We start from the raw sequence: 23,131 nt of genomic DNA on the forward strand, positions 1-23,131 counted from the left end.
CCATTTTATTAGTGAGTCTAATCTTAATGGCACAATAAACTAATGAAGTCATTATGAGGTAATATTAAGTATACCAAATAAAAATAAATCAAGATTCAATGTATATTTGTAGCCTTATCATTCTTTTCATAGACATGTCCATATAATAATTGGGAAATATATTGTAGCTAGCTATATAGCCTACAAAATCATAAACAGTGATGTACGAGAAAATATATAGGCAGACAAACAAAAAAGTAAAAATAAATGGCTTTAAAAAGTGTAAATAAATAAATAAATAAATAAATAAATAAATAAATAAATAAATATGTGCAATAATACTACAGCTATGAAATAGTGAATTCAATCTCTTGGTCGCCGGATTACGGATAGCCACGATCTTTGTTTTTATCTACTACCTGTCACGTGATCAAAACAAGCATATTCGGTAAGTAGGTGACTTCATCTCGGTGACACACTTTCCATCATCACTAATTTGGCTTAAAATCTATGTCACAAGTACAGGGGAGTAATTCTTTGCATTCCATTTCTTTTTCTTTCTTCTAGTCTTCAATTTACAACATCGAGAAAGATGTCTCTTCTTGAACAATTAAATAATGTGAAGTTAAAATCATCAGGCGTCGAGAGGGATTTTTCAGGTCCAAAAACGACTGGATTTTTGTCACAAGGGGAAATTGACAAATATCAGAACTCCGTGTTGGATGTCAACACAGAGCAATGGTATGCTCTCCTCAGGGATGTCACATTTGAGACAATTTATTGTCCGATATATTACGATGAAGCTCAGTTGTTCGTGAAAGTTTATGAAAAAGTTTACAAGGATGTTGACTCGTCGGAAATTGCAAGTCGGAATTGGAGAGATGCTTTGGGCGCAGATGATTTGGAGCTAGTGCAAGCCATGACAGATAGACTACATGAGCAAATGTTAACTTACACCCAAGACGGTGGCTCAGCTTTTGTTAAAACCTCCAGTCGGAGTGCGAAAGATGCTCCTTTGTACCAAGAAAAAATCAAGCAACTTTATTTGGAGAAACTACAGGCACACCCCAAAGAACTCCACTGTGATGAAAACTTGCAAATAACATGCTTGCTTGAAGCAGCTTTTGAGGCAATGAAAGTGGCAGATGCTGGCACTGTTTTGGATATGTTTATGAAAAGTGAAAGAATCTTTCAGGATATGCTGCTCGCCACGGAAAAGAAAGACCGTTTTCACGAGAACTTCGTCATTCGCCGGTACCATCACATTGATGTTGACATGGAGTTTCGAGGTTTTGTCTTCAACAACAGGCTGACTGCCTTATCTCAGTATAATTACCTGATCTATTCTGAAAGACTGGTAAATCAGAAAGAACACATACTGAACCTCATTACTGAGTTCTACAACAAAGAAGTTTTACCCAGGCTGAAGACAGCAAAGTTTGAGAAAGATTTTATTATTGATTTTGCATTCACCAATGAAGGTTAGATCCAAAGCAAATGTTTAGATAATAAACTGTATGCCTTATAATTATCATGTACATACATGTACATTATGTTTAATTCCTTCTACTCATGAATACATACAGGTAAATTGTACAGTATTAGCTGTACAGTAATGAACAATATTTGATGATATAGATATACAGTATATAGTTGCTTCTTCAAACTCATGTCATTGTGTTAAATTACTGGTAAATTATACTATTTATTTTATTCATTAATTTAGTACATTATTGCTGAACATTTTTAATATTCGCTTTTGCTTTTCATTTTTCTTCACCCGCAATATACAATGTATATAAATATTATGTATTTTGTAGGAAAAAGAATCTGGGTAATAGAGATCAACCCATTCATGGAAACAACAGATGGCGCACTGTTCGACTGGAACAAGGAACGTAGCATACTGGAAGGAGGAGAGGCAGCAGATGTGACATTCCGTTTAACAACGAGACCAAAGCCAGGGGCCAAGGTTATGCTACCTGTGGGTGCGAGACAGCTTTTACAGGAAACCTCATCTACCTCCAGTGTGTGACACAAATTCAAATGTGATGTTATTTTAAAACTAACTAAAAATACAGTTGTTGGTCTAGTTGAGGGCACTCGCAGTGAGTCCATGCCCCTTCCTTAAAGGGATAATAACTGTTCGTTTGAGGCAAAAAAAGAATTTTCCTGTAATTTTCTCATACTTACAATGGTGAATGAATCTATTTCTACATTCATAGTTAGTCCCTGTTTTTTTTTTTTTTTTTCTAAAAAGTTTTTTTTGTAATGATCTCTTAAGAGATCAATACTGAGTATAGCCATCTTTGGAGGTCATGTGGCCGATGACAAGCTCAGATATCAGAATAATAGCTGTAACTCCTGTTTGTGTGGTAAAACTGAATATACGTATTACATTTCTATGAGTAGTTTACAATGTTTTTATTGTGAAATATAGATTTCATACGAAGAGTTATTATCCCTTTAACTTCTGAGGTTCTCCCTCTACTCCTCTCCCTTTAGCCTCCCTTCCCCTCCCCCCTCAAGAAAAAATAATGAGAGAAAGAAGACAAAACCAAGCCATTCTTCCATCCCTATGACCTACATGTACATATGACAATAAAGTTGTGATTATGGCCCATTTTACCTATCATATCTCTGATAAGTTTGTTGATAGTTGTGATAATTGGCAGGGAGGTTTATCTATAACAATGTACCAGTATAAACTAGTACAGGCAGCTACACCAGTAGTGCAAAAGAGACATACTATGTATATTGTAAACTGACAGTTATTTATGCATGTAGTTCTTGGTCTATTTTTTTTTTTTTTCAAGTTAAAAGTGGTATTGTACTTTATAGGCATGTAGGCCTAATAAAAAGCACAATGGCAATGCGCAGTCAGTACAGTCAACAACATAGGTGCAATGTTTACTTTAATGTGCAGTTTTTAAGAACATTATTTAAATTTAATATGTATAGAATAAAATATACATACCCCATACTGGTATATTACAGCTACACTAACTTCCTGTTGAGATATCTCTTTCTATACAATTGTATTTTTATTGAATTATATGTATCTATCAATTATTTTATGTATGCATTCATTTTCGCCTAATTTTGAATAAATATAAGTATTAAAGCTAAGTGATAATAAACATTACAAGTTTGGTTTTGATTGCTACAGATGAGATTGTGAGTTGGTTGTGCAATCTGTAGTACCAACAGAGGGAGCGTTCAACATAAGTGGTAAGGCAGTTCGATACGCCCCCCCCCCTCCATCCGCTTGGATGAAAGGAAATAGAAACAGAAATTTTAACAGAAATAGTTTATTCTCATTTGCTGTACATTTACAGTTTAGAGAGCATATATATATATATACATACATCAACCTGAAGGCTTGACCCCCTTATTCACAATACTAATGAATTTGTACAAATTATTCAGTTTTTTCTTATTTTTCGTTGAAAATATTTCATACATTTTAATTACATTCGGTCTAATACATGCTTTTTTTGGAATATATAAGTTTCGACTTTCTGCAAAAAAGGTACATCTAAAGACATAATGAAATTCATCCCCTATTTCATTTTTACACAAGTTGCATAATCTCAGATTTCTAGGTATTTTTTTCCATCTGCCCGTTTCAATTGGTAATCTATGATTTGTTGTTCTGAATCTAGCTATTGTAATTATTTTGTGTGTACATAAAGTAGAAAGTATATAATTCCTGCATTTAAACTCTGAGTTTGTGAAAATACTATAGCTTAACCCTTTACTAGAGTTGTTACAATCTGAATTCCATTCTTGTATATACTGATCCTGCAATTTCTGTTTAACACAATTTATAAGCCATTCCTTGTTACAGACATCCTGTGTGCTAAATATATTACTTAAACCACAGTTATCCAGAATGGATTTCAGATTTCCCATCCACTTACATTCACATCCCTGCATAAATTTGTTATAAACGAGTTTATACAATATATATGAAAATTTACTTTGTTTACCTGTGAGCAAATTTGTCCAGAATGATACAATTCTTCCTTTTATAATAATACTTAATGGCATTCTACCTAATTCCCCATATATCATTATCTTGGGAGTGCTGGTTTTTAGATTTAATAGATATCTACAAAATTTCAAGTGCACCTGTTCTATGATTTCTAAATTACCAAATCCCCATACTTCACATCCATATAATAAAATTGGAACAATAATCTTATCAAAGAGATGTAGCTAATCAACAATGCTTAGATTTAGATGCCTTGCTTTCTTAAATATCCCATACAAAGCTTTAGTTGCTTTCTTTGCTGAATACCTTTTTGTTTCTGAAAATGATCCCGTTTTGCTAGGAGAACCGTATCATCTGCATATAGTATGATCATTATTTGCATTAATATGTGTAGTTCATGTTCTAGTTCATCTGTTACATGTGATAAGCCTGTGACATCTTTTTGCATTAGAAATTCTTCAAGATCATTTAAAAATACTGAGAATAAGAAGGGTGATAGGTTTTCGCCCTGTCGTACTCCTGTTTTGCATGGGAAATATTCCAATAATATACCATTTAAAGATATTCTAGATTTACAGCCATTATACATGTTTACAATAACGTTCAGACATTTTCCATTTACATTGAGATTCATTAGCTTCCCCCATAACCCTGCCCTCCATATTTTATCAAAATCTATGAAAGCACAATATAATTTCTTTTTTGATGCAACTGAAAGGTCTATAAGTGTATTTAATGTAAATATGTGATCAATGGTAGAATAGTTGGCTCGGAGGCCAGCTTGGTTTTCCTGTAACAGCATAAAGTTGTCAGAGTAATCAGTTAGTCTTTTACATAATATAGAAGTGAATACTTTACCCAGACAACTGAGTAAAGTAATTGGCCTATAGTTCTTTGGGTCATTTATATTTCCCTTTTGCTTATAGATTGGGATTATAGTGCCTATTAACCATGCTTCTGGTAAAATACCAGTATCTAATACCAAATTAAATAATTTTTTATAGATTGGCATCATAGTGCTGGCAGAAGAGATAATATACTCATTCAATATCTTGTCAGCACCAGCACTTTTATTTTTCTTTAATTTTTTTATTGTGTTTTGGATTTCAGTTTCAGTAATTGGTTCATTAAGCATTTAATTATTTATCTGGTTATGGTTATAATTCGGTGGGTTATTTCCATCTACACTACTGTTTACTTCCTTGAAATAATTGTAAAACTCGTCTAGGTTTTTTATTTCCAGTCTTTGTTCAGATTTTTTGTTTAATATTTTCCAATATTCCTTTGGACTTGCATACCTGAGTTTCCTTATTTTGTTCATAATAGTTATTCTATGCTTTTTTATTCTATTATCTAGTGTGGTCTTGTAGCACTTTTCTGCTTTTCTAAGTTCACTTTTGAAAATATTTGACCCGTACTTATTGTATAACCTTTTTGCTCTTCTATATTGTTTTTTAGTTTCTAAACATTTTTTGTCAAACCATACATTATTTTTCCTTTTCTTAAGAATTTCATTTTTGTTACTAATTCTATACTTGTATGTCCCTAGCGCTAATTTAGCTGAGTTAAGCAAAATTTCAGCAATTTTTTCTGTGATAAAGTCTATTTTCTCCTTACAGACATCATTTATGTTAAGATTACCAATGTATTGCAAAATTTTGTCACTTTCTTGTTTATCAATATTATCACAAAATAGGGTTGATCTGGTGTTGTCCCATGCTTTGATTTTTTCAATAAAAAGGTCTGTTGTTTTCTTAACTTTATCTGTTTGTTGTTTGTGTTGACCGCTTTTGAGTGAACAAGACAATGGTAAATGTATATCGGAGAAAAGTTTAGAAAAATCTAATATTTCAAAGTCAACTACACCCCTTATAAATTCTGGTGTTCCTATGCAATAATCTACAACACTTGACCTAATTGTGGTAAACTTGCCTTTCTCTAGTCTACCATTTAGCACAAAAAGATTATTTGATTTACATAGATTTAGTAAGTAATATACGTAATTATTTTTCTTGGCATCATTTGACTGCCTTTTTCTAGGAAAGTTCAGTTCATCAAGTTTAGCAATATCATTTAATCTGTCAATGTCTGGGTGACCTGTATTAAGTTCATGACTAGTTACTTCATCTGTGGCCCAGAAATCATCATTTGTTCCTATTCGAGCATTAAAATCTCCTATTAAGCAAATTTTATCGTATGTAAAGCTTATGGCAAGATATTCTCTTTCAATTTCATTAAATGCATCTGGTGAGCTGTAGTTAGACTTCTCAGGGGGTATATAAACAACACCTAGGATACAGTCATCATTAAAGTCTAAACATGATTCATCAATTTTAAACCATTGAATGTATTCTGAGTCATTTTCAAGTGGTTCTATAAAACTAGCTAATTGATTTTTACACCCAAGAACTATTCCACCTGAACGATAGTTTGAAAATGAAATAGAAACATTTTCATGCTATGAGATAATGCTGTTGCATCAAAATACATCAGTATAATTTTGCTATCTCGAGCTGATGACGTAACGGCAGCGTGTTTGGTGTGAAAACTGCCAAAGCGATTTCAAACGGATCCTCCTCACCTGAACAGTTACCAACGCCACAATTACTCCTATTTAATCCCAACAGTAAATGCTACAATCCGGTGCCAGCAAATTGTTTTGAAAGGCTTACTTACGATTTTATCAGTAACGAGGCGAAATCATACTCAGGCCTACCCAACTACCAGACTCGGCACCTAAGGATCCTGAATTAACTGGTATATCGGACCACGCTACCCGTTTTCAAGGTGTGTGTCAGATTGCATTTCGGAGTATCATACCCCAGAACAAATTTTGTAGCACGGCTGCGGGCTCATCCACGCTCGGCTGAACAACCTTAAACTGTACTCTTACTTTAGAGTACTCTATTTTATTGTCTCTATGGGGATATATGGGGACTTTACGACATTCGGTTTGAATGTTTTAACCACTTTTGATAGGGCTTTTTTGCATTGTATTAGATTAATGTGGCAGTCTAAGGTTCATCTAGGTGGCTTTCAAAATTATGCACCCGGTTTTAAAATCATATAGCGATGCCAGGGCTCATCCTGTCGGTGTTCTGGCTGATACTCCAAAATGCGATCTGACACACACCTTGAAAACGGGTAGTGTGGTCCGATATACCGGTTAATTCAGGATCCTTAGGTGCCGAGTCTGGTAGTTGGGTAGGCCTGATACTAAACTCAGCAAGTCTTCATTGACCAGATAAACCAGCAGCAGTCGTATAAAACAAAATGTTGCGTCTGGTTTATAACAAGAAAAATACTACTAATGTCACTTTACTTAACTCTAAGTAAGTGGATTAATATGGAACTATCTTGACCTAAATTTGATCAAATTATATTTGTCAAAACTGGGTCTAGTAAATGTTCCCCGTACCCCACGTTTCAGATTGTTCTAAGCCGCTTGCCGCCATGTTAAACGTAGCCTCCTCTGGTAACTAGTCGTGTGCCTGTTAAAATATGTCGTGCTAATACGGGTAGGTATCATGAAATGTTGACCATTTAAAAAATAATGGCTATTTTTTATTCAGAACTCAAATTTACATCATCTGACTTAGATTATGGGACTATAGTTCATTTTGAATACCAGGACTGAATTGCTTAGGCATACATTTTATAAGGATATTTGAAATTTGGCATTTAGCATTATTTGATATTGGACATTTTGGATAAACTGCGGACACATCCGTTTTTATTTGTATGAAAACCAATTGTATTAATTAAAAATAACGGTAACAGTGATCTCACTTTTGATGTTCTCCTTACTTTTATGCGAGTAGCTAGACCATTTAAATTTATAATTACCAAAGCGTCAATTCATGAATAACACATGGAACATTTTTATTCTAAATGAATATTTGATAGAAAGATATTTTCAAGTAAAAAACACTGGGAATGATAATAACTCAAAACAAATATTGAAATACAAATCGGCGTCTATACTACAAATATGCCTACTGAATGTTTCGCATAAATGCAGTGCAAAGTATCATTGGATACACTGTATATATGGAAGAGATGTGGCATCCAGGGGTGGTGTTGCGCACTTGACTTAGTTGACATATGGCTCTATTAATATATCATTAGCGATTTAAACTTTTGTATTCATAAACTGGTAATGTTTTCACATTTGTAATTCAAATGGCACATTCTGCTCTTTATGTTGTACATATAAGTTCTTGAATATTTCTTCCAGACTGACTGAACGGTATGAAGAAAATAATTTAGAGGCCTTTCAGAACAGATGATACGCGAACTAACGGACCGACTTAATATGGCCAACCCCACTAAAAGGCAAGCCGCCCTAAATCCCTGACGGCCTCCTCGCCTCCACGCGCGCCATTAAACAGACTAAAGCTCGGCTCCAAGTTTTAACCGCTAGGCTCCTGTCAGCATGGAGGCGGGGAGACCATCAGGAAAGAAGGAGCATCGCTTTTAAGTGGATCAGCCATATTTGGTCCGTGGCTTTGTTAGTCCGCGGATCAACTTGTTCTAAATGCGCTCTAGAGCAGATCCCTTAGTTCCTATAATGACTATAAGTAGGTCATAGCCAATATGTTTTAGGCATTTTGCGTGGTTGTCCACTTGAGAAAGGAATGAATTTAGGTCGTCACGTTATACAGAACACTTCAGATTTTAAGAGCCTGTCGTGGGATTGCGCTTAATTAAGAACTATTGAATCGAGGGTGGTGTTACACGTTTGACACGCAGTCACTCAGATGACATATTACTCTCTTATATCATTTGTAATTACAACTTTTATATTTATGAAATGGTAATATTTGCACCTTTGTGATACAAATAGCACATCAGTCTGCTTTTTGTGCTGCCGCCTCTTTCACAATCAACCTGCACAGTACCAGGTGTACACTTACCTGTTTATATAGTAAAATGGCAGAACTCTTATTTCGCTTTGTTTCCAATTATGAGACATGCCAGTTGATAGTAATGAGCAAGCACATCTATTTGTCTTTCATGAAAATGTCCAGAAGTAGATATTATTCGCCGAAATTGTGTTGTTTCTGGGCGTTCGTATCGTATGTACATATATTTGAATTAAATATTAGCTTATATTGATATTAGGTTTAAAAGAATATATAACCTTGCTTTTCACATGTTATTTCATGCTGTTGTGGGCCACAACGCCAAATCCTTCAAAGCTATACATATATAGAAAAAAATAAAATTATAAAAAATGCACAAGAATTTATCAAGCAGTGTTTCTGGTAAGACAATAAACCTCTGAGTGAAATGACACAGACAGGATGAACAAAACTATTGGTATGCAATAATGATAAAATGAATACTAAAGCTGATGTTAACTGCCCGTTTTGGCTGACACCTGTCAATCATCTGCGGTGTAAAAAAAAAAAAGAGAGAGAGAGAGATGGTGCAAATGAGGGCAAACAGCGGGGGTTATCCATCGTCAGCTATAAGAAAGACTGAGGCGAACAATACTGGTAGGTAAATTCCCATGCACAGGTACTCCTATAGCTGTTATGTTTTCATTTTGCAATTTGCAAAGTACTAATACAGTGTATGAAATCCATTGAGACCAGATGCTCCTAGAAAACTTTAAAACACCGCCAATTCTAGATCTCTGACCTTACTTTAATTCATCATCCAAGTCATTAATAAAAATGAAGTACTAAAGACACTATTAATAAAGATGCCGCTTGTATCTAGTGGGCATGTTCTTCTTAACTTATTTATATATACATTAACGAACAATACATCTCTTTTGGTATCAGTGTGACGTACATAACAAAACATGTCACATACTGTAGGAACCGCTTGAATTTTAAATTGAATGTAAAGGATATGCATTGTTCACGTTATATATAAAGATATTTACCTGTCTCATTCGAACGTCAGGCACGAGACGGGGACAGAATGTTCATGTTGTTGTCGTTATCCCGGTTGGCGGTTACCGCCTTGATAATTCAAAGCCTGGCAATTTGCATGGTCTGGAGCTCTCTCATTCCCTCCCCGCCAGGATGTAGCATTGGCCGGCCCATGAAAGACTTGGATATCAACCAGGTAGGTTCGATATCATCGCATTATTGAATTTTTTTTCCATCAGTTATTACCTCCGCCAAGGAGGTTATGTTTTCACCCCTGTTTGTCTGTTTGTCCGTCTGTCATCAACATAACTCAAAAAGTTATGGACCGATTTTAACGAATTTTTTAGGAACTGTCAGAAGTGGGCCAAGGAAGAGATGATTAGTTGTTGGCGGTGATCCGGATCAATAATCAATCAATAATCAATAATAATCAAAAATTGCTGCCTTGGCGGAGGTCTGCGCTCTCGGAGTGCTTTTCTAGTTTATATTTTAAATCTAGGTAAAGTGAAAAAAAGATAAAAGGTAAAGGGTAAAAAGAGTAATTTTAATCTGAAATTCTAAGAAATTTGTGGTGTACTCTCTTGCCAAAAGTGAGGGGATATGCCGAAAACTGAAGATTGAATATTATTCCCACGTTTACCGGGATAATTATAACAAACCTTTGATATAGCTGACTGTATCATAAAACAATTTTCAAGTTACGATTTAGTGGACATAATCCCTTGGAAAGGAGTTGTTTAAAGTTGTGTATCCGGTTAACAGATCTGAGCAAAATGGCAAGACACGTGTACACTCTAGACTCAGTTCCTGTTATTCGCTGTCGCAAGTCAGCTTTGTTCAGAATATTTGAAGGATGGCAATGCGTCGTCTTAAAGCCAGGGAGAGAGCTTGATCGCCATTGTGGATTTGGTGTTCTGGGTGCATACAAAGGGATGGGCCTATATTGCTAACCGCGTTGGAAACACTCACGGTACTGTCTGTAGGATCATTCAGAGGCGACGTTAAAAGTATCATATGCGACTAGGCATCATCACTGGTTGTCCTCGTAAAACAATGTTCAGCCTGGGTTGGGTCCTATATTCTACCAGATGTTCCGCCAAAATAGAACATTGTAACGATCTTGTCTGAGGAATACATGGGAAAAAGCATAAAAACGAGTTTCCAAACAGCGCATTTCAAATTTGCGGCCTGGGGTATGAAGTACTCCTGGGAAAACATTTTGGCCCTAAGTATTAAGAACCGTCGCCAAGAATAGACCCGCCAACTTCAATTGCCAAATATTCTACTGAAAGTATAAGCTCAGTAATAATAATAATAATAATAATAATAATAGGCCTAATAATAAAAGGATTATTTTGTCGTCTATTCTACTCAATAAGTGCTTTGGATATAGTTTGTAGGAAAGTGGTACGGAATCGCAGTCACGCCCCTGTCAACCGATATCCTAGGAACGTGGAGAAACTATCAGAAATACATCAGCTTCATTGATCAAAGCCAAGGCGGTCCTTACGTTGGAGTTAACAAGACATCCAGGTAATGTAGACAAACATTAAGACCTCTGATTGCTTTTTTTCTTGGTCAATTAAAACGAAAACGCACAATACATTAACCTTTTACCCTCTTTTATCTTTTGAGCCTTTGGGACAGTTACATGAACAATTCTAGTTTTCAATCTAAACCATACAATATCTGGGCGATATCTTTAAATGAAAGTCCGTTTTGTCGAACATTACACTAGGTCTAACACAACAATACATTTCATTTATAAAGAATGTTTTTATCGGATTTTTTAAAATAATTCTAAGAATCAAATAACTCCTATTAGAAGGAAAGTGTAAATTTCAATTATTTCATTAATTGGCGTTTTGGGGCACAATATGATGCTTAACACGAATGTGACGAAAAAAATTTTTTTTTTTCTTAGACAACTATTTATGTCAGGAAACTGACGATTGGTTATTGTGAAAAAATAATTGTCAAATTTGTGTTCATCATTCAAAACATTCAGAAAAAAACATTTTGATGAAAGAATTGAGGTTCACCCAACATTGCTATGCACATGTTTTCAAATATAAAAAAAACAACAACAACAGTTACTGACAATATTAACGCTCATAGTCCATAATTCGCACCGGAAATGGTATTTTTGGCCCGCGTTGCCTATAAAAACACATGTACCTCTAGAATTTTCTAAACAAAAAGTTATCAATTACCCTATCTCACTATTAGTACTACCCCAAAGACAAATACAATTATGAAACAGGGCAAATTTTCCAGTGACAAGTCATAATCGAATCATTAATGTTATTCATATTTTATTTCAGTGATGGATATAAAAATACCTGTACAGAGGATTACAACAAATTCTACACAACTGAAGAGGAAGGGATATTTGCCCGAGACGACAGTGAGGGAGAGACATTTATTTTCTTTGAGCCTTTTAATCATGATTCATTTGAAAAACATTATTCACGTCTATGCTTATAATGAGCCATTCATTGCCATTTCATATCATGTTATGTACATCAAATGTTGCATCTACATGTCAGTTCTTTTTTCATGCTGTTACAAAATTCATATCGGCCTGGAGACTGATATGTATATTTAATTTTCACAACAAGTCCCGTTTCCAGTGAAGATGGGTCGATCTTATTTTGTACAGTCCATCTCAGCAGGTGGTCTGAATACACAAAAAGTGGTGATTATACAAATACGTTTGGGACAAGAGGAGACGTGGTAATCTGTTGATCTGAATGCATTCAGCGAGAGTCACCGCGGCGATGAATCGACCTACGTAGAACGATACTTTTATTGGGGATGGGTCCTTAAACTGAAATTGACCAAATAATTTACCTAAAAATTGAGACCAATTTTCTGTCTAAAGCAAAAGAGGCCTCTGTAAACCCGGCGTTGTGCTAGGTGCTTTCGATATGTACGTTGAATGCGAACAAATATATATATATATATATATATATATATATATATATATATATACGTTGATCCCAATCACTATTTAACTATATACACACTTGTGCCTTGCAATTGCTGTTTCCAGAAGCTGATCCAGATGTTTACGTACTGGTAATTGACACCGACTACAACAACTACGCCTTGACACACGAATACTTTGTGAAACTCAACGAGAGTCTTTTCGGCTTCTACAGCAGAGAGTGCGTACCACGGCGATCAACACTGAATGTTCTGAAGAGACTGTTAGACCGTGACCCGTGTCTTCAGGTGGAGAACTTCATAAAGGTGGAACACGTGGGTTGCGAGGGTAAAGAGTTGGATGAGGCCTGCAGACGTGATCCCTGGGCGACGTTCTGGACCATGTTTGCTGCACGTGGGCGCAACCGGGAAGGAGTTAGAGGGAAAGGCGGGCGCCGTGGCTAGGCAAAACAGGAACATTAATACTGACCTGATGGAATATCACTATAGTATCTCATAGGCTTAAACAAACGTGTATTCATTGCTCTTTTCCCAATCAGATTTCCTAGCTGGCACCTCTATCAGCTGGTAAACATTTTGCTACAGAAGACGATTGGTTTCTTAATTAGAAAAGGTTCATTGATGTTGCTGATGACGAAAATTCTGGCTTTGGCATTGCTGTCATGTTCCTGCATGTTAGTGTTTCCTTTAAGTGTGTGTTAAAGGTATCCTTGCCAAGTTTAAAAATTACCCAAGCTTTTATTTCCATCCTGCAAATTTCTTTCCCAATTCGGACTTACAAATGATAAAAGAACCCAAAAATAAAATTTTATGTGAAATACACCTTATGTATAGTTTTTATTTCCGAGCCTTAGATCCTTGCAAGATCCAAGCCATGGCATCTCGGAACTTCAGAAACTTCACAAAAATCGTCCATATTACACGCAACACACAGCCAACAACGCACTATTTTCTTGTTTATTGAAAAACGATTCTGCGCAGTAATTGCATTGGGGATATCAGGAACGCGGGTGTAGTTCTAGATGGTACGGGAAACACTTGGAACTAAGTGATATAATTCAATATGGACAGAAACATATAATTAAAGTCAATCAATAATTTTTGAAAAGGAGAAAATTGCTTTTTTTTTCGAGAAAAATTCGATTTTGCGGAAAAATTGGATATTTTATTTTATAAAGGGCATTTCTGCATAATGCTGGTCATTCAATGTGTGTATCTAGTCTGGAATGACTGAATGTTACCAATTCAACTTCTATTCAAAATTTAGTGTAAACGGCATCCGTGACTATTTTTTTTTTTACACCAAGTGGTGTTTTAAGTGCTGATAATTCTTTTTTTTTTTTTAATAAGAAATATGACTACATGTAGAAAGCATTTTAAAACTATGCATTGCTAATTTGTAATGACATAGGAAAAAATACTCCATTTACCTTAACAAGTCTTTACACCGAGTCCCGGGCCTACAGGTACGTGCACATGTACCTGAGAGTGAATAGCGGGAATAGCGGGTCATAGGATAAGGCCTAGGCCTACACATTACAAGTTAAACATGTTTGTGACTACAGTTTTGCCGAATGAGAAAACAATAACGTAGAAAATGGCTGCACTGGCGAACCAAGTTCACTGCCTTAGAGACCTTTTTGAGTGGTAAATTTTGCCAGTTGGAAGAAAGTGTAACAATGCCATACTGATACATGTATGTGATTGCACTGAATATTCATCCGCCTCCATTTTAGTAATGAAAAGTGGCCGGTGCCCTGGACTTAAAGGGGACAAGGAGGTTAATTGACTTCTCGCGTAAGTGAACAAGGACATTAAATGACCGAAATGCAAACGTTATGGTAATTCTTCACCCTATCCTCTCTCCCTGTGTAATACGGTCTCTTTTTCCTGTCTCCCATGCTGTATTCAGAAAGGATACAAGATCAACATGATCTTGTTGCTGTCCCGGATGGCGGTGATCGCCCTTATATTGGGAAGCCTAGGAATTTGCAGTGCCTCTCTCATCCCTGCCCCGTCAGATTGCGACGTAGACCCCATGAGAGACTTAGACTTAAACCGGGTACGTTGCTGAGTTATCGAGTTATTTTTCCTGTAAATTATTCTTGTTTGAGATCTGGCCAATTTCAGATATTAGTTAATAGTTTCTGCTGAAAATTCGTCTGTCTAGTTTATTGATAATGATTATAATTTTAAGCTTTTCACCTTCTAAACAGCATTGAGCTAAACCTCACAAAGCTTTCGGTCACAGCGTGACTTTCCCGCGTTGTTATGAAACTGCATAAGCACTTTTCACCAATATATACTTGCCCAAAAAATTAATAAATAAATAAAAATCAAAATTAAATATTTAAAAAAAACGCAAGTTTTTGTTCTGATCACAGTGCTTCAAAATGCCCAAAAGTGAACATTTTAGTCTGGCCAATGAATTCAGAGACGGAACACAATAGATTTTTTAGACATCTCATCTGAACACAAATTAGGACGAAAGTCTAGCAGAAATCAGTTTGTTGTGCACAATCAATGCTAGTGGACACTGAATTTAGAAAACCAAGTTTAGGAGAATGAATTTCATGCTGACATCATGCCTGAAACGAACTTTCCAAGTTTACTTTTACAGGGCATTCTAGATGGATAATAATAATAATAATAAAAATAATAATAATAATAATAATAATAATAATAATAATAATAAAAGGGTCATTTTGTCGTCCATTCTACTGAGTAAGTGCTTCGGATATAGTTTGTAGGTAAGTGGTACGGGATCGCCATCACGCCACTGTCAACCGATACTCCAGGAACTTGGAGAAACTATCGGACAATCCTCAGCTACATCGACGAAAGTCAAGGTGGTCCTTATGTTGGAGTAATTCAAACATCAAGGTAAAGTTGGCAAACATAAGGTTTATCGTTGTTATCGATCTTATCGGACGTTTAAACCGCAATATTTCACCGTTTTCCATTTTTATATTAACCCGAGGGGCACATTATAATACTTTTCAGTCTAAAACTAACGCTTCACAAAATATTCAGATAAAATTTAATTATATTATCGCCAACTTAAATATTTTAAAGTATGTTTTGTTTTCTTGGTAATTCTATAGGGATAAAGTGACTCCTATTACCTAAAACACTTTTTTTTATACAAAAGAGCGACATTTATTTAGCTACCCAAATCAATAAGCACTTATATTTTCTTCCAGTAACGGAAACGAAAATACCTGTTCGGAAGATTATCACAAATTCTATCCAACTGAAGAGGAAGGAATATTTGCTTTAGATAACAGTGAGAAACCTTTGGCTCATTTTGAATCAGTATCAACGTGTTAAAACGATTTACGTGTATAATGAAGGCTAAATTGTTATTTAAAGCCGTTGCATGTGCTTACGCTCGCCACAAACATTGACCATGCGCCATTAAAGTCCACCTTAATGTTGTTACGCTAGGCATGCCCTGCAAGTTTTATTTTCACCCCAATTCCCCTTAAATTTTCGGCCGAAGTTGAGTCGACCTAACTTGGCAGTCCATCTCAGCATTTAGTAAGTTACGGTTAGCTCAAAACAGGACGCGAATGTAATCAGTCTGTTATCCCATTATTATTGTGGAGAGCCGTAGAACGGTGCGTTCCTAGATAGTTTACTTTTTTACTATGTTACTATGTTAATTTGTTTTATGCTGAAATTTAGTTTGACCTCGCCTTGGAAATAATAACGAATATGTCCAAGGCTTCACCAATGACGTTGAAGAGCACAGTAGGACAGTTTTAGTTTTAGTAATCCCATTAGAAGAGGGAATCATTAAAAAAACTTATAATACGTATAAGCTGATGCGCATTCCATTCAAACAACTGCGACGAAGCCAATTTTGAGAAAAATATATATTTGGCAAACAATTCCGCCGGGAAGATCCCATTTTTTCTGCTGACCGCAGTTTACAGGTGGTATGACGTAGTGTTATAACGGGAAAGCTGCTGACGCAATTAGAGTTACGTCGCATTTTTATTTTATAAGCCTGCCCGGAACGTTCCTAGTGAGATGATTTCGGATGCTGTTATTTTCATTTTGTTTCACACTGAGTTTACGTTTGACTTCACCTGTTACGTTATTAGGACGATTAGAACCAAAGCGGTTCACAAATTGGCGGTTTTGGTTGCGAGTAGTCTTTGCCCTTTCAAACGTCCACTGTGGAGTTGCCCCGGGTACTGTGCGAATATATGTACAGTCTTGATAAGCAAGGCCAAAGGAGGGGAAGGGGGGCATAAAAAGTAAAAGCAATTGCAGCAATGTGACTTTTGAAAAAAACTTTCTTGCTGATAATCCATCTAGCAGATGGCTTTTTTTAATGAAAGGGCTGCGTTACATGCATGACGCCATGCAATAAGTTGTCGTCAAAATCGAGCACTAATTCTAAACTATACTGAATTTTTATGCAAAAGGTAGTTTGCTGGGACACACGAGAGCCTGCATTCGTATTCGACTGCGGGACCAGCTCGTTGTTATGGTGAACTGACATGCGTGATCTGGGGTTTGAACTCGTGACTTGTCGTTCCCATGGTTTGCTTATGGCTTGGTATTTTTTGCAACCAAACACGCTACCGACTGCGCCGTGATTGAACCGCCCTCCCTCCAGACGAACGAGTTTCCTCTTATGGTAATCAAAGGCAATTTTTAGAAATTATTTCGAGCAAAAAAGTTTCTTTGAAAATCTTTGGATTCGAACCCGCGTGTAAGTGTCTTGTTGTGCCCAAGACGGCGGCATTACCGCGGAGCCACAGAAGCTTCGTCAGTAAGGTGGGGATCAATTGTCAATTCAAGTTGGTCACTTTTATTGTTAAGTCTGCCCGGAACGTTCCTAGTTAGATGACCTCATATGCTTTAACTTTCATTTTGGTTTATACTGAGATTACTGAGAGATTTCTGAGATTACACAGATTTTGTCTTCACCTGTGACGTTATAGAGCACGATGAGAGCCAGAGCGGTTCACACCTGAGCGGTTTAGGTTTTGAGTAGTCTTTGATATTTGAAATGTCGACTGTGGGTCTGCCCCAGGCACTGTATAATCATATGAACAGTCTTGGTAAGCAGGGGCCTAAGGGGGGGGGGGGGCATGAAAAAAAAAGACATGTTTGGGTAAAACAATAGGGGCGGCGTGACTTTTGAAAAAAAAACTACTTTCTGAGAAGATAGCACTTTTTGGTTGAAAGGGCAGTATGACATGCATGCTGCCATACCGTATTAGCTATTGACTCCATTCAAGTTTTATCTGTGACGTAGATGGTAAAGGACAGAGAAAACCGCCCCCTTCCAAGCATCATTTTAAAGACTAAAATGAAGAGAAAGGAAGCATTAAGACAATGACCAACAAAAAATTGTTGTCAAATCGATCATTTATTCTAAACTATACCGGCTTTCCCGTGGCTTACCGATTGCAGGATCAGTTCGTTGCTGTAACGGACTGACATGCGTTAGCCGTGACTTTCCGTTACCATGGTTGATGACGGCTTTCTTCCCTTGTAGCCGCGCACGCCATCGATAGCGTTGTACCTGACCCACCCGCCTACCTAATATACTTCTTATAGTAATAAAATGCAATTATCAGAAATCATATCTTGCAAAAAGTATTGCATTAAACACTCCAGCATTCGAACCACCGCGGGCAAGGGTATAGCTGTTTAAGATAGCGGAATTACCACGGAGCCGGAAAAGCTTCGTAGATAAATCTTAGACCAAATGAAACTTTCTACCTTGTCACGCAGAGGACCAGTTTGGTTGTACATGTTTTAATCTGTAATTACAATCGATAGCCCGTACAGATGTATTTCTTCTCGCGCAACGATAGTCCCCGAACATGGTCTTGTCATCAGCGTTAAGTTCACGATGTACACGAGGCCTTGTTTGAGAAGACGACACGGAACATTCTATGAGTTCGATTTGTGCTGAGATTTTGTTTGGGTTCACCTAAGACGTTAAACAGCACAATTGGATCAAAGGCGGTTATGGTTTAAGCAAGCCACGATAAGAAGGAAGGAATCATTTCAAAACGTTCAAACGTGTAAAAGTAGTTGCAACGATGCAAATTTTGAAAAAAACATATTTGACAAATAATTCTGCAAAGAAGACATTTTTCCTGCTGATCGAATTTGATATACAGGTGGTAAGACAGGGGCAGATCCAGAATTTGAAGGGGGGGAGGTGTCAGTGTTTTCTACTAATGACAGGCCTTGGTTTTGAAGCTGCCCCTCGGCCCCCTTGTGGTGGGTTTTGGGGCCCGCTAAAGGGCCCCAAAATATTTTGGTGGTTTGAAGGTCAAACGGTGCCATTTGGAACGGTTAAGAACTACCAATCAGTTAGTTAAAACTCTTATTTCAAGAGGGGAATATTAGTGAGTTTTTTTTTTTTTCAGAAACCGAGGGGAGTGTCAGGACCACCCTGACCCCCCCCCCCCTCTAAATCATCTACTGCAATGTATAGAGTTTATCCCTTACACGTAGTCTACGATATAATTCCCTGCACTATGTAACAATATACTCATTTATACTACTTTTTCAGAAACTCATCCAGAAGTTTACGGAATAGTGGTCGCCACCGACTACGTCAATTACGCCCTGACTCGCGACTACTACGTGAAACTCAACGAGAGCCTCATCACCTTTTACGGCAGGGACTGTATACCATGGAGAGCCACTCGGGCGGCTCTAAGGAGACTGAGGCGCTGCGTCCCTTGTCTTCGGGCTGCTAACTTCATAAAAGTGGAACACGTGGGTTGCGAGGGTAAAGAGCTAGATGCGGCGTGCAGACGTGATCCTTGGGCGATATTCTGGTCCATGTTTGCTCCCCGTGAACGCTACTGGGCTGGTCTGAGAGGGGAAGGCAGATACCGTGGCTGGGCAGTACAGAGACCTTTTTTCTAATCTTAACCAGTGCCATTGCCGGAGTCAGGTCCAATATCATAGGATCATTTAGACGGTCTACATGCGTAAGACCATTATAAAGGGACAGAAAACCATAATTTTTTTAGAATAGTTTGAGCTGGATGTCTACTTAAATTGTTCTCACTTTTTAGATTTATGTATGATTTTAGATATAATGGCTTTGGTGTTTCTCTTAAGCCTTTGAAATTCCATTCTGCGCTATCCATTTTTGTAAAGAAATAATCCGAGATGTATTGTAAAAATTATATTAAGCAAATAATTTGTTGTACCTCTTAGGTTTTCCTCGGTGCTATTCTAATTGTTCCTTCTTAAACGTTAGTTATTCTTAGCTGTCCGCGTTTAAAAAATCGCTACAAGTCTTTTTTCGCCCTGAATATCTACTTATCTATTCCAATTCAGACATAAAAAAGGCCCTGAAATAAAGGTTTATGTGATACAAACTAAAGTAGTTTTTTCTGAGCCCAAGATCCTTCCAAGAGCCAAACTCCAAAGTAACGCCTTGGATCGTTCTTGACACACAGGCCAGGGGCTGATTAAGTTTATATTGACGAATATCCATTTTTTGTCAGAAGACGGTCAAAAATGGAGGATGGATCAACAAAGATAATTTGGAAGATTGTCAGAAAATATCTCTGGATCCGACCCTGCAGGCAATCCAATAATATTTTACTTCGTTTTCATTTTCAAACGTTCTCAAAGCCCGCTTCTCAAACGCTCCTTTTTAAGGAACTTACACTGAGTGGTGTCTTTAAAAATGTTCTCATTTTCTCGGTTATCTTAAGCTTTTGATCAGAAAAATAAACCTTTGCAAAACGTACATATTCAAAACCATGAAATGAGAATAAGTGATAAAGTTAGAACAAGAACTAAGTCGCAGGCCTACGTGTGCCAAGGAGAGCGCGACATTGGCGGATCCTAGTCTGTCCCATAACTTGACTATTTGTGAAATATAATCATTATGGTAATATCTCTTCGTGTGCACGTCACCGTGTGTAATACAGACGCTTTTATCTGTCTCATTCCGTACTCAGACAGAACATAGGGCCAACATGTTCATGCCGCTGTCCCGGATGGCGATGATCGCCTTGATATTGGAAAGCCTAGGAATTTGCAGTACCTCTCTTATTCCTGTCCCGTCTGATTGCGACGTAGACCCCATGAGAGACGTAGATTTAAACCGGGTAGGTAGCTGAGTTTATGAGCTTTTTTTCCTGTTAATTATTTTTATTTGACATCTGGACGCCTCAAAATAAGTACACGTAGTATACATTAGATGTAAGATTGGAAGTAATGTATGCATATGGTGTAAAAGTACGTGGATTCATTGGTGGATTTAAAGGGGTGTCTTCTTGTAACATTTTGCAAACCGGGACCATTTCAACCGCAGATTATTAGGTCTAGCCCATAGGTTTATTTCATAAATGTACCTTGCACGTTTACTTTTACTGAGCGTTTTAGATGGCATTCACAACGAGTTGAGCCAGGCTTTACAAATCCTGGGACTAAATATGGCGGACGTACATGAAAGAAAAACCGCCTAATCTTTTATTAGTCTCCCCGCCTCTCACACGCCTCCCCATGTGTCGTCCCAATGGAGCCGAGATTTAATGACTGTACCCCCGCAGGGACGACGCGTGGGGAGGCGTGCGAGAGGCGGAGAGACTATTAAAAGATTAGGCGGTTTTTCTTTCATGTACGTCCGCCATATTTGGTCCCAGGATTTGTAAAGCCTGGCTCAACTCGATGTGAATGCGGTCTAAGATCAATAATAATAAAAGGATTCTTCTGTCGCCGAGTCTACTCAGTAGGCGTGTGGGGTATAGTTTCTAGGAAAGTGGTATGGAATCGCCGTCACTCCCCTGTCAACTGATACTCCAGGAACTTGGAGAAACTACTGGGAAACCGTCAATTTTATCGATGAAAGTCAAGGTGGTCCTTATTTTGGAATAAATATGACATCCAGGTAATATTGACAAACATTAAGATTACCCTTTTCATCGATTTAATTAGACAAATTATCCAAAAGACATCAATCTTTTGCCTTTTTTCTACCGGAGGGGCACAAATTATCATCGTCTAGACAGACGTTTCGCACAAACATCAATAAAAAGTTCACCATGTTGTCAGCAACTCGAACAGTAAAAACATTTGGATTTATATTATAAAAAGTTTATATATAGTTTTCCACAGATAGCTCTATGGATGACATTGACCCCAATTGCAAAAAAGACATAAATGTATTCATACAAGACACTGATATTCATTTGGCTAATCTTAACTAAATCATAAATGCATTAAAATTTCTCTCAGTGATGGATGTGAAAATACCTGTTCAGCGGTTTATCATAAATTCTACCCAACTGAAGAGGAGTAGCATTTCTTTCACTTTGAATAAGGATACAGATTAAAACAACATTACGGACCATTTACTCGTTATAGGTCTATAAAGAGGGCTAAATTGTCATTTGAAATCTTTCCCCCAGTAAGTACATACATTTTAGTAAAATCCTCTTTTCATGTCGTTGTGCTAAGGAAACAATTTTAAATTTAAAATTCACCCCAAGACCCGTCTCCAGTGACGATGAGTCGACCTAACTTAGTACAGTCCATCTCAGCGGTAAGCCATAGGCCTATTATATAACGATTGCTCACAGCAGGTCTCGAATCCGATTTTATCAATCTGTTGTCTCGTAACTATTGTGGCTTGCCGCGTGCGCTTGGTTTCTAACATTGCCCATTGGTTTACATGTACGCATTGGGGTTTATTAGTTTATTAACTGGATGTTTCAGAAAAGAAATGAATGCATAATGGCTCATATCAATCCAATCTCCACTGCATGCCCTGCTACTTTTTAAAGCTTAAAAGGTAGAGTGAGACCATTGACCCTTAACACTATTAAACTATGAACACAATAATACAAGTAAGCCTACCGTTTTCAGAAACTCATCCAGAAGTTTACGGAATGATAATTGAAACCGACTACGACAATTACGCCCTGACTCGCGAATACTTTGTGAAACTGAACGAGAGTCTGTTTGCCTTCTTCGGAAGGGACTGTTACCACGACGAGCCACTCTGGCGGCTCTACGAAGACTGAGGCTACGTGTCCCTTGTCTTCGGGCTGCAAACTTCATTAAAGTGGAACACGTGGGTTGCGGGGGTAAAGAGCTAGATGCGGCGTGCAGACGTGATCCTTGGGCGATATTCTGGTCCATGTTTGCTCCCCGTGGACGCTTCTGGGCTGGTCTGAGAGGAAAGGGCAGATACCGTGGCTGGGCAGTACAGAGACATTATTAGAGAGATACAGCAGATCCTCGTGACATACCTAAACTTAATTGATATTCTATCTTCCTGTATTGACCAATTACGTTCAGTCCGAAAGAGTTG

General features: G+C 37.3%; 3 protein-coding genes across 3 annotated transcripts; all 3 read left to right on the top strand.

Annotated features, from left to right (window-relative positions):
• The first annotated feature begins 398 nt into the window (after positions 1-398).
• On the top strand, positions 399-5,734 carry LOC106179236 (uncharacterized). Its single transcript, XM_013562776.2, has 3 exons — positions 399-427; positions 547-1,460; positions 1,800-5,734. Exons 2-3 carry the CDS (start codon positions 572-574, stop codon positions 2,012-2,014), a joined length of 1,104 nt encoding a protein of 367 aa, XP_013418230.2. The 5' UTR covers positions 399-427; positions 547-571; the 3' UTR covers positions 2,015-5,734.
• Positions 5,735-9,416: 3,682 nt separating this feature from the next.
• Positions 9,417-13,628, top strand: LOC106157003 (uncharacterized). Its single transcript, XM_013532466.3, has 4 exons — positions 9,417-10,057; positions 11,255-11,394; positions 12,186-12,268; positions 12,917-13,628. Exons 1-4 carry the CDS (start codon positions 9,911-9,913, stop codon positions 13,252-13,254), a joined length of 708 nt encoding a protein of 235 aa, XP_013387920.2. The 5' UTR covers positions 9,417-9,910; the 3' UTR covers positions 13,255-13,628.
• Positions 13,629-14,407: 779 nt separating this feature from the next.
• LOC147762617 (uncharacterized) lies at positions 14,408-20,140 on the top strand. The gene is made up of 3 exons (XM_087011487.1): positions 14,408-14,457; positions 16,014-16,096; positions 19,361-20,140. The coding sequence occupies exons 1-3, from the start codon at positions 14,408-14,410 to the stop codon at positions 19,720-19,722; spliced, it is 495 nt and encodes a 164-aa protein (XP_086867613.1). The 3' UTR covers positions 19,723-20,140.
• The last annotated feature ends 2,991 nt before the right edge of the window (positions 20,141-23,131 follow it).

The sequence above is a fragment of the Lingula anatina genome, chromosome 4, assembly GCF_051362555.1.
Source record: "Lingula anatina isolate TDL-2025a chromosome 4, LinAna3.0, whole genome shotgun sequence".
In the NCBI taxonomy this organism is placed as follows: Eukaryota; Metazoa; Brachiopoda; class Lingulata; order Lingulida; family Lingulidae; genus Lingula; species Lingula anatina.

What these genes read in the sequence shown, in the direction of transcription:
- LOC106179236 (XM_013562776.2), top strand. Translation starts at nt 572, where the DNA reads ATGTCTCTTCTTGAACAATTAAATAATGTGAAGTTAAAATCATCAGGC. An exon ending in TTTTGCATTCACCAATGAAG is followed by an intron (nt 1,461 to 1,799) that starts GTTAGATCCAAA and finishes TGTATTTTGTAG; the next exon opens with GAAAAAGAATCTGGGTAATA.
- LOC106157003 (XM_013532466.3), top strand. Translation starts at nt 9,911, where the DNA reads ATGTTCATGTTGTTGTCGTTATCCCGGTTGGCGGTTACCGCCTTGATA. An exon ending in AAGACTTGGATATCAACCAG is followed by an intron (nt 10,058 to 11,254) that starts GTAGGTTCGATA and finishes CTTTGGATATAG; the next exon opens with TTTGTAGGAAAGTGGTACGG. An exon ending in GGAGTTAACAAGACATCCAG is followed by an intron (nt 11,395 to 12,185) that starts GTAATGTAGACA and finishes ATTTTATTTCAG; the next exon opens with TGATGGATATAAAAATACCT.
- LOC147762617 (XM_087011487.1), top strand. Translation starts at nt 14,408, where the DNA reads ATGGCTGCACTGGCGAACCAAGTTCACTGCCTTAGAGACCTTTTTGAG. An exon ending in CTTAGAGACCTTTTTGAGTG is followed by an intron (nt 14,458 to 16,013) that starts GTAAATTTTGCC and finishes ATTTTCTTCCAG; the next exon opens with TAACGGAAACGAAAATACCT. An exon ending in AATATTTGCTTTAGATAACA is followed by an intron (nt 16,097 to 19,360) that starts GTGAGAAACCTT and finishes CTACTTTTTCAG; the next exon opens with AAACTCATCCAGAAGTTTAC.